The 15,983-nt window shown below is 40.6% G+C and overlaps 1 protein-coding gene across 3 annotated transcripts in view; it reads right to left on the bottom strand.

The window, feature by feature from the left end:
• The window catches only part of LOC140573633 (astrotactin-2-like), a 789,110-nt gene that overhangs the window by 382,193 nt on the left and 390,934 nt on the right, over positions 1-15,983 (bottom strand). For all 3 annotated transcript variants that reach the window (XM_072693130.1, XM_072693216.1, XM_072693294.1), the window contains exon 4: positions 7,770-7,919. In XM_072693130.1, the coding sequence (XP_072549231.1) occupies positions 7,770-7,919 (150 nt within the window). The remainder of the gene's footprint in view (positions 1-7,769; positions 7,920-15,983) is intronic.

Raw genomic sequence — 15,983 nt, 5'->3', positions numbered from 1 at the left:
TCCCTAAAACACCAGGCAGGTCTTAGAGCGTGGGGTAAGAAGTGTTCAGTAGCAGTTCAGAGTTCAGTACCAACCAATAATGATGCAAGGAAGGACATCTGATGAACCAGTGATAGGGTCATGGGCACCCAAGACTCACTGATGCTCATGGAGGCCCAATCTTACAACCTTACAGGACTTAAACAATCTGCTGCTAACGTCTTGGTGCCAGGTCTAATTTACATAAGCTATTGGCACCATGCCTAATGCAAGATCCCCCTCCCCCCCCGCTTTGGAACTGTTCTCTGGAATGATCATCCAATACTTTTGGTATACTCAGTTGGGGAGTCAGGGATGATAGGGAGTGGTAACCATCCAATATCTTGGCCTCATCGACGCTCTTGTCACTGAATGCAATCAAATCCTTACAGCAATTCTACTCCAGAATCTAGTAGAAAGCCTTCCCTGGGCAGTAGAGCCAGTAACTCCCAACAAAAGCAGGTTAAACTCGCAGGTTCTAATCTCCTTGATTCCAGAAGAAACGAGGAATAAGCAGGTGTCCCATTACTTTTGTCCATTAAGCGTATGACAGAATTCTGCAACAACTATGATGTCTCCATCCACCCCACATTCCTGTAGTTCTGTCCATCAGGGAGGCCGCGAGTAATTAATGTGCTAAAGGTGGCCAGCGGTGCCGAACCTTTTCAGTCCACTCGCAGATGGTGGTCACCGTTCCCTTCTGTCCACCCTGCTAGCAGCTGCCACCACTGCTGAGCAGGCCACATCAGCCTATCTCATCACTGTCACACACACAAAGCTATACTAGACTTAGAAGACTAGCACAAAACCAAGCTACATTTATCTAACATGAAGAACTGCTTAACCCTCGATGTGACTGGAAATTTCTATGATACCATAGGCGAGCTGGGCAATAAATATAATATAATACACAGCTCAAAACTGATGGTAAAATAAGGTTTAAAAATTAATAAAAGGACACTACCTCACAGATTTGGAGAGCCAATGAATCCTTACTGTCGGTGTGGAGGGTTTAAGATGATGGAAATGAATTATTAGTAAAACTTCAAACCATTTGTATTCTTCTTTTAGTGACTTATCTATATTTTTATGTGTGTATGTAGGAAAGTGTGTATATGTAGGTACGTGTGTGTTTATGTAGGTATGTGTGTATATGTAGGTATGTGTGTACATGTAGGTATGTGTGTATATGTAGGTATGTGTGTATGTAGGTACGTGTGTGTATGTAGGTATGTGTGTATATGTAGGTACGTGTGTATATGTAGATAAGTGTGTGTATGTAGGTATGTGTGTATATGTACGTAAGTATGTATATGTGTGTATGTAGGTACGTGTGTGTATGTAGGTACTTGTGTGTGTATGTAGGTACGTGTGTGTGTATGTAGGTATGTGTGTGTATGTAGGTATGTGTGTACATGTAGGTATGTGTGTATGTAGGTACGTGTGTACATGTAGGTATGTGTGTATGTAGGTATGTGTGTATATGTAGGTACGTGTGTATATGTAGATAAGTGTGTGTATGTAGGTATGTGTGTATATGTAGGTAAGTATGTATATGTGTGTGTATGTAGGTACGTGTGTATATGTAGTACGTGTGTATATGTAGGTACGTGTGTATATGTGTGTATATGTAGGTACGTGTGTATATGTGTGTACATGTAGGTATGTGTGTATGTAGGTACGTGTGTACATGTAGGTATGTGTGTATGTAGGTATGTGTGTATATGTAGGTACGTGTGTATATGTAGATAAGTGTGTGTATGTAGGTATGTGTGTATATGTAGGTAAGTATGTATATGTGTGTGTATGTAGGTACGTGTGTATATGTAGTACGTGTGTATATGTAGGTAAGTGTGTGTATGTAGGTATGTGTGTATATGTAGGTAAGTATGTATATGTGTGTGTATGTAGGTACGTGTGTATATGTAGTACGTGTGTATATGTAGGTACGTGTGTATATGTGTGTATATGTAGGTACGTGTGTATATGTGTGTGTATGTAGGTACGTGTGTATATGTGGGTACGTGTGTATATGTAGGTAAGTGTGTATATGTAGGTAAGTGTGTATATGTAGGTATGTGTGTGTGTATGTAGGTACGTGTGTACATGTAGGTACGTGTGTACATGTAGGTACGTGTGTATGTAGGTTTGTGTATATATGTAGGTGTGTGTGTGTATGTAAGTACGTGTGTACATGTAGGTATGTGTGTATGTAGGTATGTGTATATATGTAGGTATGTGTGTATATGTAGGTACGTGTGTGTATGTAGGTTTGTGTGTATATGTAGGTATGTGTGTGTATGTAGGTACATGTGTATATGTAGGTAATTGTGTATGTAAGTATGTGTGTATATGTAGGTATGTGTGTATGTAAGTATGTGTGTATATGTAGGTACGTGTGTATATGTAGGTACGTGTGTGTATGTAGGTTAGTGTGTATATGTAGGTATGTGTGTGTATGTAGGTACATGTGTATATGTAGGTAATTGTGTATGTAAGTATGTGTGTATATGTAGGTATGTGTGTATGTAAGTATGTGTGTATATGTAGGTACGTGTGTATATGTAGGTACGTGTGTGTATGTAGGTTTGTGTGTATATGTAGGTATGTGTGTGTATGTAGGTACATGTGTATATGTAGGTAATTGTGTATGTAAGTATGTGTGTACATGTAGGTATGTGTGTATGTAAGTATGTGTGTATATGTAGGTATGTGTGTATATGTAGGCAAGTGTGTATATGTAGGTATGTGTGTATATGTAGGTATGTGTGTATATGTAGGCAAGTGTGTATATGTAGGTATGTGTGTATATGTAGGTATGTGTGTATATGTAGGTAAGTGTGTATATGTAGGTACGTGTGTGTATGTAAGTATGTGTGTATATGTAGGTACGTGTGTACATGTAGGTATGTGTGTATGTAAGTATGTGTGTATATGTAGGTACGTGTGTACATGTAGGTACGTGTGTACATGTAGGTTAGTGTACATGTAGGTACGTGTGTATATGTAGGTACGTGTGTATATGTGGGTATGTGTGTATATGTAGGTATGTGTGTGTATGTAGGTACGTGTGAATATGTAAGAATGTGTGTATATGTAGGTAAGTGTGTATATGTAGGTACGTGTGTGTATGTAAGTATGTGTGTATATGTAGGTATGTGTGTATATGTAGGTACGTGTGTACATGTAGGTACGTGTGTACATGTAGGTTAGTGTACATGTAGGTACGTGTGTATATGTAGGTATGTGTGTATATGTGGGTATGTGTGTATATGTAGGTATTTGTGTGTGTACGTAGGTACGTGTGTATATGTAGGTATGTTTGTATATGTAGGTATGTGTGTATGTAAGTATGTGTGTATGTACGTGTGTATATGTAAGTATGTGTGTATATGTAGGTATGTGTGTATGTACGTGTGTATATGTAAGTATGTGTGTATATGTAGGTATGTGTGTATGTAAGTACGTGTGTATATGTAGGTATGTGTGTATGTAAGTATGTGTATATATGTAGGTATGTGTGTATATGTAGGTATGTGTATATGTAAGTATGTGTGTATATGTAGGTATGTGTGTATATGTAGGTATGTGTGTATGTAAGTACGTGTGTATATGTAGGTATGTGTGTATATGTAGGTATGTGTATATGTAAGTATGTGTGTATATGTAGGTATGTGTGTATATGTAGGTATGTGTGTATGTAAGTACGTGTGTATATGTAAGTATGTGTGTATATGTAGGTATGTGTGTATATGTAGGTATGTGTGTATGTAAGTACGTGTGTATATGTAGGTATGTGTGTATGTAAGTATGTGTATATATGTAGGTATGTGTGTATATGTAGGTATGTGTATATGTAAGTATGTGTGTATATGTAGGTATGTGTGTATATGTAGGTATGTGTGTATGTAAGTACGTGTGTATATGTAGGTATGTGTGTATATGTAGGTATGTGTGTATGTAAGTATGTGTATATGTAGGTATTTTTCATTTTTCTATCAGTTTAGTTTTATTATCAGTTTTATTTCTGTTTTTTATTATTATCTGTTTTCCTTGCCACTGTTGCCACAAGCTTCCTCAAAAGAGGATCAATCGCTGATATTTGTAAAGTTGCTTTGTAGCAATATTCGCTGTGAAAAACGCTATAAAAATAAATTTGAATTGAATTGAAAAAACAGAGCTTTGGATAAAGTTCACTACATACAATCAATTTAGCAAAGTGTTTCAGCACTGACATCATTTACTGAATATTTATTGAACAGCTACGAACACAATCCTCAAATGGTTATCAACTATGACATCATTCTGCATCAGCGATCAACACAATCCTCAAATGGTTATCAACTATGACATCATTCTGTAACAGCGATCAACAAGATCCTCAAATGGTTATCAACTATGACACCATTCTGTAACAGCGATCAACACAGTTGTCAAATGGTTATCAACGATGACATCATTCTGTAACAGCGATAAACACAGTTGTCAAAGGGTTATAAACTATGACATCATTCTGTAACAGCGATCAACACAATCCTTAAATGATTATCAACTATGACATCATTCTGTAACAGCGATCAACACAGTCGTCAAAGGGTTATAAACTATGACATCATTCTGTAACAGCGATCAACACAGTTGTCAAAGGGTTATAAACTATGACATCATTCTGTAACAGCGATCAACACAATCCTTAAATGATTATCAACTATGACATCATTCTGTAACAGCGATCAACACAGTCGTCAAAGGGTTATAAACTATGACATCATTCTGTAACAGCGATCAACACAGTCGTCAAAGGGTTATAAACTATGACATCATTCTGTAACAGCGATCAACACAATCCTTAAATGATTATCAACTATGACATCATTCTGTAACAGCGATCAACACAATCCTCAAATGGCTATCGACTATGGCATCATTCTGTAACAGTGATCAAAACCATCCTCAAATGGTTATCAACTATGGCATCATTCTGTAACAGTGATCAAAACCATCCTCAAATGGTTATTAACTATGACATCATTCTGTAACAGCAATCAAAACCATCCTCAAATGGTTATCAACTATGACACCATTCTGTAACAGCTGCGAACAAAATTCTTAAATGATCATCAACTATGGCATCATTCTGTAACAGCGGTCAACACAATCCTCAAATAATGATCAACTATGACATCATTCTGTAACAGTGATCAATACGATCCTCAAATGGTTATCAACTATGACATCATTCTGTAACAGCTGCGAACACAATTCTTAAATGCTCATCAACTACAACATCGCTGTTATTGTGTTTAATATATTTCTCAACGGATTACCAAATATGGCATCATTCTGTATGATGGAATGAACATGTTGCTCAAATAATGATCAATATGGATATTGATCACTGTTGTAGTAATGAACAGACTTACAAGTATTACCAAATATATGACATCATTCTGTAACTTGGATAAACACCTTGCTCAAATAATTAGCAATTATGACATCGTCAATCATTCTTTATCCCAAAAATATTTTAAGAGGGATCATTTGCATATTGTGTCATTCTACAACATCACCACTGCAATGGCCACTGATTATCTGATGATACATTCAGCAGCCCTGGTCTGTGATTATAGCAGTATTGCAGGGGTCAACAGTTCACACTTAATGGACCCCTCGTTTTAAATACAGTTAAGCAGCTGGGCTGAGCAGAAATCCATGTAAATACAGTGCGCTACGTGAGCAGAGACTGCCTAATTCTTAGTAGAAAAATGCTGCGTCCAGCAGGGTGGAATGAAAAAGTTCTCTGACCCGGGCGGTCGCCTGCTTGTTTCATCTTTAATTTCTTTGAGCATTCATTTTTAATTTAATTTAATTATTTATTATTATTTTTTTCTCTCTGTTGACCTAATCTCCCTGCGAGGACCCCATGCTACTGCCACGCTTAATTGAGTTTCAGCCCCGTAACCCGCTCTGCTCGTCCCGTTGGTCTGTTTGTTATCCTCCACGGACACACAGACTCTTTTCTGCTGAATTTACACTTTTTCCCCTCGCAGACAGTAATTAAAGATCCTGAACAGAATTCATTTCATACAGGGTGGACATACATGAGAGAGAGCGAGAGAGAGAGAGAGAGTCAAAATCAATACAGATAGAAAAAAAGAACAGAGATAGAGAAAAGAATAAAGCAAAGAGAAAGATAAAAAGAAAAGAATTAAAGAATGAAAGAGAAAGGAAAAAGAACTAAAAAAAGAAAGAAAAATATATACATTTATTAATAGAAAGAAAGATAAAAGAAATATAAATAGAATAAACACAAAAAAAGAAAGACAAAAAATATAGATTTACAATTAGAAAGAAAGATAGAAATAATTAAAGAAAGATAGAATAAATAATAGATTTGTAAATAGAAAGAAAGAAAGAAAAAAGGAAAGAAAAATTTATAGAATAAATACAAAAAAATAATAAAAAATAAGATAATTTATATAGATATATAAATAAAAATAATGTAAGAAAGAAAGAAAAAGGAAATATAAATATGGATACGTAAATACAAAGAAAGACAGAAAGTAAGGACAAAAGAAAAATATAGATAGATAGACAGACAGACAAACAGAGATAGATAGACAGACAGACAGACCGACCGACGGACGGACGGACGGACGGACAGATAGATAGATAGACATAGAGAGATAATAATAATAATGATGACTTTTAATGAGTTCACACTCTGGCTCTGAAGGTTCTCGTGCAGTGCAGACAGCTCGTTCTCCAGCTGAATGGTCTGTGTTAATTTCAGCCTGGAGGAGCTGTAGTGCTAAACTGAGAATAATGGAGAGGATGTTATAAAGCTTCTCCTTAAAGGCTCTACACAAGTATGCAGCATTGGCTTGGATTCTAGCAGCAGTATCTACCTGGGATACCCTTAAAAAATAACAATAAGAGGCTCTGGGTGGATGAAAGGCCACCTACAGTATCCTCTGAGAAGTAAAGGTCCAACAAATGGTCCTTTGAGTGCTGCAATAGAAGGAGCATGTTCGGTTCCACGAGGAACCATGTTTGAATGATTTTGAAGACCTGGTTCTTTACATTCACTTGGAACCAAAAGTGTTCTTCTATGTTGTCTTATTAAGAACCCTTTGAAGCACCTTAATTTTAAGGAGTACAAGTGCACTTTGTAGGTCTACAGATGGGACCACCACAGGACCACCAGTGACCCTAGTAGCTAGGCTTGCTACTCACTGTATACACTCACTGGCCCCTTGTAGCTCCACCTTGCTGTGTTCAGTTAGAGGCTGTAGACCATCTGATTGGTGCACAGCTTGCATTAGTCGTTCTCTAGTCCTCCATCAGTGGTCAGTTCCTGGCAGGAAATTTTCGGGGGTGGACACACTGTCCCCCATGTGTATGATACACTTGTACCAGTGCCACACACACACACACACTCAACACTGTGCCAGCATCACTGCTGGGCTGAGAATGGCCCACCACCCATGTAACATCTGGTCAGCAGTGGTTCAATGGTGGTTGCTTTCTATTGAGGGACAAATGATGATTGAGGTAGAAGGGGGAGGCAAATTGGTCAGCAACAGATGGGCTACAGTCTGTGATTGTACTCCTACACTGTGCAGCTAGAGGGTAGGTGTTTCAGATACAAAGGCCAACAAGTATAGGTACAATAGAAGGTAGAAGGTACGCATACGGAAAACCGTCAGCTTCAGAATTAGTATAGGTTGTGTAATTTCGGGCGCGGTTACCTCGAGTGTGACTGGGCCCTCGTTTGCGGCCAGTAGAGGAGCTGTGGGTGACGTTTTGGAAGTGTGTGATCTCCATGGTGGTGTTGGTACGGAAACTCTCCTTAAACCTCTGCATCAGAGCCTCCACTGTCTCCTGCTTCGGATCCATCACTGTTGAATAAACCACAAAATACACAAAGACATGAGATTTCGGAAGAAGGGCTGTAATCCTCATAATACTCATTCCAGGGGCATAACATTCGAACCCACAGCTGCACAATTTTGAGTTCACTATTCGTCACTTTGGTCAACACGATGGCACCAAAGGTAGGGTGTTGAACATATCTCCAGGGGCATGGGGTTAAAGTCTATGAGCGAAGTTTGGTTTGGTGTTTGCCCCGTGTCCATGTGGGTTTCCTCCAGGTCCTCCAGTTTTCTCCCACCCTAATTGCCCCTAGGTAATGATTGGTAATGATTGGTGTGGTACCCCCCTGCAATAGACTGGTGGTCTTTCTAAGGTGTATTCCTGCCTTGTGCCCAATGATTCTGGATGGGGCATAAACACTAGGCACCAGTCCATCACAGGGCACCACACCCACCTATTCACTCATACACCTCTTAATCATATAAAATCAGGCACCTAGCCATGCAGTCAGCCTTTACACCCACTAAAGAGCTCACTGAACTCCAGTGTGGTACTGTAATAGGATGTTACCATTGCAGCAAGTCCCTCCTAGATCTTCCTCCATCAGCTGTGAGTGGTATTATTATTATTATTATTATTATTATTATTATTATTAATAAACAGTGGAAGAGTTTAAGAGGAACAGCTCACAGAGAGCAGCTCAACAAGACCATGGAAAGTTACAGAGCAGGGTCAGGGCCGAGTGCTGAGCTCAGAGCATAGTGCGGAAAGGTCTCCAATAACTGCAGCAGAGCTCCAGACCTGCTGCTGCTATTAGAGCTGCAAAGATGGACCAGCTCCAGATTAATGCATTTGGATTTAGAATGGGAGGTCATAAAGGCTCTTGTAGGTGTCCCAATACTTTCGTCCGTTGGTGTACCTAAAGGCAATCTATCACATTTTGTTATTTTGGGAAGTGGAGGAAATCCAGATGACCTACAAATCCACAACCCCAGACTCCTGGACCTGTGGGGCACAAACACTACCTGCCACCATAACACATTATTTGAGTTGTTTTTGGACCAGACACTTTTTAATGAATTAGCCAGAGAGATCACCCCTAATTCAAAGAACTAAAATAAGTATCGTCTCGGCTTGACTCACACATGTGTGGTTAAGTTTCATTAACACTTTGACACTCAGCTTGAAAGGGCAGTGTATGATGTACAATGTGAGAAAAGATGCTGACTCCATGGAAACAGAGTATGAATGCAAGGAGGAGGACAATAGAGGACAGGATGCATTGTGCCGCTGGGAAAGGAATTACTCAGCAATGTTCTTCAGCGGAACATGGAAACAGTCGCAGGACACCGCATTTGGTTGGTCATCCTTATCCCTTCTCTCTCTCTCTTTCTCTCTTTGTCTCTATACACATCTTTGGCTCGGTCTAATTAAGAAGATCAGGTAGACCCAGACAGAACGGTCATGGTTACAGGAAGCGATTGATTTCCGTTTTTGTTTCCCAAGATTGTGTCTATAGATATTAAGTTGAGGGTGCCAAATAATTTTGTTCAGTCCATTTCAGGAGTTCAGTGTGAAATGATATTAAATTTGACTAGAAGAGGCAATTACACTTAATGACTAACTGACTGACGAATGCACAAGAACTGCCTCTTGTTTGTCTAGGAGAGACATTTTCTGGTAATGAAGGTCTGAAGACTACATCTTGCAACAAAGCTAAAAAGTGTCTGGTGCTGCTGAGAGGAGCTGTAATCTTAGCTACGCTGTGGTTTCATCTCCTTGCTTGAAATATTATCATAAAGGGAAGTGGTGTGAGGATATACTGTGGCATTAATGGGTATGTTACAGTCCATAGCACTAGCATGTCACCTCAACAATGCTGCCATGCTGCGTTAGCCTCCTCCAGCATCACTACTGTGGCATTTGTTTTGCTATTGCAGCATAGGCACTGCTATCGTAGCATTTATATTGCTACCATGGCGACCATCGATCTCATCCAGCATTGCTACCATAGTGATACCATCGGTAATGCGGCATTAGCATCACTAATGCAGTGTTAGCATTGGTACCATGATGGCCGCTGGCCTCACCCAGAATCGCTCATGCTGTGTTGGCATCACTATTGTGGCATAAGCCTCACTACTGTGCCAGTCGCTGGCCTCACCCGGCATCATAACGCTAGTGTTAGCATTGCTATTGCGGCTTTAGCATCGCTACCATGCTGACTGCCGGCTTTACCAATGGTTATAGCAATGGTTATCATTGCTATTGCGGCTTTAGCATCGCTACCATGCTGACTGCCGGCTTCACCAATGGTTATAGCAATGGTTATCATTGCTATTGCAGCTTTAGCATTGCTACCATGCTGACTGCCGGCCTCAACCAGCATCTACTACTACCACGGTGTTACTAATTACTACGGTGTTAGTCACAAGCCATGTTCGTGAGGTTCTGGGCCCTTCACAACTAAAAACTAGTAAATATGTGGTCTACATCTTAAGGTTCTGAGGGTAAGGCTTAAGTCCAATACCAGGCAGGGTCACAAGAAAAGTTGCTGGAAACATAACAGATAAATCTTTTTCACAATAAAGAGCTTTTGGTGGCAAACTCCCAATTTAAGGTTTAAGCTTCAAGGTGCACCCATTGCTGACATAGATGTGCAAATGCGCACACACAGCCTGTTTAGGTTCTGAATTAAACCTATTAGCACCATGCTGCCTAATGCCAGGCGTAGGCTAGAGGGATGTAAAGCCTCCCAGCATTGAGCTGTGAAGCAGTGGAACTGTGTTCTCCGGAATGATGGATGGTGCTCCATCCAATACTACTGAGGTGGAGTGCTGATCATCCAACATATCCTAACACTCTTGTCATTGAATGCAATCAAATCCTCACAGCAATGCTTCTTCCTTCAAAATCTAGTAGAAATCCTTCTTCCCTGAACAGTAGAGACAGTTACTCCAACAAAAGTACATAAACTCTTTGTAATAGAAACAATGAATGAGCAGGTGTCCCAATACTTTTTTTTTCATATAGTGTAGTTGTGGTGTACCACATGCCACCTCGAGAAGAAAACTTCTTAGCAGACCCCTCGTTTTATTCCATTGGGTTTAAACATGGAGTTGAAAAAGGCAAGAAGAGAGCAAATCACATCCAAGAAATGGTTTCAAACTAGAGACAAGTGTGCTTGTGCCCTTGCCAAGGAGAGTCCCACCATCAGGATTCTGTTCTGTAAAACCCAAGCCTCAGCAGAGACACATGAGCTGCACCATGCTCTCCCTCACCTCTCCATCTCTCTTTGTTTCCACAATCTGATTCCTGCTCGTGGGCACCTGGGCTCTCCCTTTGAACACAAAATACTTCTGCAGCTGTCAAGCTCAGAAGTATATAGAACAGAGAGTTGCTTCAGAGCCGTGGTGCCTCAAAGCCTGCCCTGTGTCTTCCGAATGACCTATCAACACTCCAGCCTCAAATTTAAATGGCCATTTATTCATTAAGTAGATTCTTTTGTCCAGAGGGATTTCTACTGATATCCAGAAGGGCCTATACTCTTATCCAGAGGGATACTTGCAAGTCAAGACCAAAGAGATCAAGAGTATCCCAAAAATCCAAGGATTCAAGGATTCATGACCTAAAGACAAGAGCCCTATGAAGGGCAGCCATGACCAGAAGGTTAGAGGAGCCACCTGAACCTATAGGACATGACAGAAGTGCCCTTAACCCCTCAGAGCCCCCAGTGTAAATGTACCAAGTATGTCTTAGGAGTATCCTCCCAGGGTCTGCTGTATTTCACCAGTATTGCTCTCCTCTCGAGCAGGCATGGGCAGTCCTAAAAGTGGGTCAGGTTTACGTCAATATACCCCTGGCCAATCACAAGGATAGCATGGCTCTCAATGAGTCTGAGCAACCTGAAAAGAGCAAAAGCTAAAGCTAGGGATGCAGCTGCCCCACGTGCAATCGTCTCTTCACTACAATTCACTGCAGAATTCATCGTCTGCAGGCCAGGGTGGACGAAAGGTCCTGATGCAGCACCGCAGCCTCTCACAGGGCATATAGGCCAGCAGCCCGGGCTTGTATCCATATATGAGCTGGTAACTCGGTTCCGCATATCAGAGCCTCAGTAAACTTTACAGGTCTGTGAAATCATAACCACAGTTCAGAGTAAAAAGCTGACAAATGCAAGTTCTCTATCTCAGGGCTGTGTGTTGCCATGGTAATGTAAAAGTGATAGAGGGCTGTTAGTCAGGCTGTCATGCATGTGCCTCTGTAAGGCCTGCCTCGGTTCCTGTCTGTCCTTGTCACGCCTGTCCCTTTGTTTAGTATTACCATATGCTCTTAATCACATGGCTCTGTTTGTCAGTCCTAGCCCCGCCTGTATGTTAGTGTGCCCACATGTGCCTTCTCTGTAGCCATGCCCCCGTGTTACTCCCAGGTGTTTATCGTGTGTCCCTTGTTAGTCTCTGTTCAAGTCCCCCTTTTTTCAGCCATCCTTTGTCTGGTCTTGTGCATGTTAAGATGCATTTCATTGGCTTGGCCATTGACTGTCTTTTGAATCCTTCCAGCAATGCTCCTTCAAAATCTAGTAGAAATCTTTCTTCCCTGAACGGTAGAGACAGTTACTCCAACAAAAGTAGGATAAACTCTTTTCAATATCCATGATTTTAGAAGAAACAATGAATGAGCAGGTGTCCCAATACTTTTTTTTTCATGTAGTGTAGTTGTGATGTACCACATGCCACCTCGAGAAGAAAATATCTGACCAGACCCCTTGTTTTATTCCATTGGGTTTAAACATGGAGTTGAAAAAGGCAGGGAAAGAGCAAATCACATCCAAGAAATGGTTTCAAACTGGTGCCAACTGGTGCCCTTGCCAAGGAGAGAGTCCCACTATCAGGATCCTGTTCTGTAAAACATGGGCCTGTTTGTTCTGTTTTGTTTTCCTTTGTTAATAAATACCTGCATGTACATCCATCTCCGTCTCCAAGCTCCACCAAATAGTGACACATGAGCTCATTAAAATATTAAGGCCACACCCAATTGAGGAGTGCATTTTAGGGATTTTTGAGGAGTATTTATTATATTTCTGCTGTGTTTTCACTTTAAACCTTACTGAGCGCTTCACTGAACACCGAAGTTTAGTATTATACTAAAAAAATTAAATAAATCATAATGTGCTTCCAGAAGCTTTAAGAAACGAAGTGTAAATGAGTGCAGACTGGTGTTACCCAGCATCGGAAGGAAAAGAGATAGTTGCAGTGGCAAGACCTTAACCTCCAAGCATGCTTAGATCTCAAGGAAACCCATGTCAAGCACTGTCATTAATATCTTTTGATTCTAGCTACTGCAGGAAGGCCACATGGGCAATCTCTGCTACTTCGCTGCTACAACTCACCTATTGCAAAACAAGCTGAGCCGTAACTGTAATCCTAGGTAGAAAAGTATAGGCCAATAGAATAGGACCCAGTTGAAGAACTGTGTTCTCTGGTATGATGGCTGGTGCTCTACCCCATACTTTTGGGATGAGTTGAGGAGTTGGGGATGATGAGGTGGGGTGGTGAGGAGAACATCTAACATCCTGACCTCACTGATGCTCTTATTGCTGAATGCAGTCAAATCTCTACAGCAGTGCTCCACCAGACTCTAGTAGAAAGTCTTCTTCCCTGGACAGTAGAGACAGTTCCTCTATTAAAAGCAGGATAATGCCCATTTTTAATGCCCTTGAAACTATATAATGAGCAGGTGTCCCAATACCTTTGTATATATACTTACGAATATATTGTATAGATATAACTAATGTGTTTTGATACCACAGTAGGATTTCATGACAGAAATGTAAGATTTGAGTTGCCATGGACCTATTGAGGGCCGTAACTGTAATCTCCTATAATGGCAGGATGCTGCTGGGTCAGCCTGGCTTAGTTCATACTTCTGAACCAAGGTGCAGAGGTAATGTGGAGCAGACCGCTTTGAAGCTTGGAATGTAAGAAGATCTGAATCTTACCACCACAGGGACCTGGTGAAGTGGTCTCAGAAGGTATGCCACAGTGGAGAACTTTGGAAGGTTTGAATGCCTCTGAATAGAAACAGGGTATAAAAGAATGAAGAAGGAATCCATTCATCTGCTGCCGTGAAGTTAGACCATGCAGGATGTGGTGGTAGACCATCAATTGTTTTTTGCTCTATGTGATGAACGGACTGTGAGAGAAAGTCAATGGTGTTCGTAGGAGAAGAGGTCTGCTCGTAAGTAGATCAGTTCTGTCTTGTCAAGATTTAGGTGATGGGTTTACATCCAGGAGAAGATATCACAGAGCCAGCCAAACAACCTTTGTAGGATTTGGGAGGTGGGTGGAGGAGAACAGAAGTACAGCCAAGTGTTATCAGCTTACGATTGATCCCAGTGATGTTGTATACAAGGAGAACAGAAGTGGACCAAGAATTGAACCCTGAGGGGCTCTCTCTATTCTTTCTCTGTTCTTTCGCAGGTATTGTTGCAAGCTTGGATGAACTTTGCGTTGACAAAAATCCTATCCAGTGTAATGAGAAATTGAATCGGGCACTATAATGGGATGGTTATATGGGATGGTTGCCAACACTCTGTAAGGCTCATCCAAACTCTCAACAGTAGCTAGGAAAGAATACACTTGTAGGAGGCTTACATGGAACCAGCAAGCATGAAACATCTTGCATTGCCAGGCAGCTAGCCATGAGATATATGCCAGTGTGAGTTCATGCAAGAGTGGTGTCACTGTTTGAATAAGGCACCCCTCCCCTCCTGACCTGAAAGCTGAAAAAACAATAAGGCTTGTCTCTGGGATGGGACAAGAGTCAGACGGGGTGAGAGGGAGCGAGAGGGAGCGAGAGGGAGATGGCGCCACTTCCGATTTATTTCCATCCGGCAGAAAATCACAACGCCTCGGGGGACTCTTCTGACCCATCTGAACATGTTCTGCCCCATTTGCGGCACCAGAGAGCCATAAAATATATAAATAAACCTCGCTTTCTCATTGTCTCTCAGAGCAGGAGGAAAGGAGTGAAGGGGGAAAAAAAGAGCAACGGTGAAAAGAGATGGCTAAAAAAAAGTTAGACACAAACTATTTATCTACCGCTTCCATTACCAGGCCCTGCCACTACTCCCTAAGGTTGGCTATGCATCATGAGTTCAATTAATGTGAGAGATGTAGAGGGCCGTGCCTCTCTCAGGAGCTATAATAGGTCTGGACAGGGCTGTTTCCTCTCCATGCTATATGGCTGAAGCCTGACCAAGGCCTTCTCATCCAGGCCATCTTTATTTCACTTAACTTGGTCCCACAGGGATTTTGCCATTATGGTGGATAACAGTGTGTTTTCACTCTGGTTGAGTTACAGGACCACAAAGCTAAAATTGCCCTTGTTGCTAGCACTGTAACTAGCACCAGTATATATATATATATATATATATATATATATATATATATATATATATATATATATATACACACACACACACCATATGTCCAAATATTTGTGGACACCCCATCTAATGAATACATTCAGCTACTTTAAGTGGCACCCATTGCTAATGCACACAGCTTGTCTGGTAGAAAAGCATAGGCCAATAGAATAGATTAGAATAATTTATTTACAACTACATTTACATGAATAATTATTTATTTAATTATATATTTTTTTATTTACATAAAATTTATTATTTATAAAATTATTATTTATTTATTTACAAATTTACAACTGTTGTCACCATAAAGCAGATTTACATAATTAATAAAAGACAGAGTAAATTAATTAATTAATTAATAATTAAATGAATGAATGAATGAATTAATTAATGATTAGTTCAAGACAGAGACAAAAAAGAAATAACGTAAGAAGAAATGAAGGATCCAAGACCCCCAGTGAGCAGCCGATGGTGACAGTGGCAAGGAGAACCTCCCTCAGAGCTGGAGGAAGAAACCTTTGGAGGAACCAAGACTCACAAGGGGGACCCGACCCGTCCTCCTCTGATCAGAATTGTTTATTAATTATTGATCAAAGTAACCAAACCATCTAAACTGTTGAACTGCTCTGATCATAATCATAATATATTATTCATGGTGTGA

This window comes from Salminus brasiliensis, chromosome 1 (assembly GCF_030463535.1).
Source record: "Salminus brasiliensis chromosome 1, fSalBra1.hap2, whole genome shotgun sequence".
NCBI lineage: Eukaryota > Metazoa > Chordata > Actinopteri > Characiformes > Bryconidae > Salminus > Salminus brasiliensis.
This window is presented reverse-complemented; position numbering and strand designations above follow the sequence as displayed.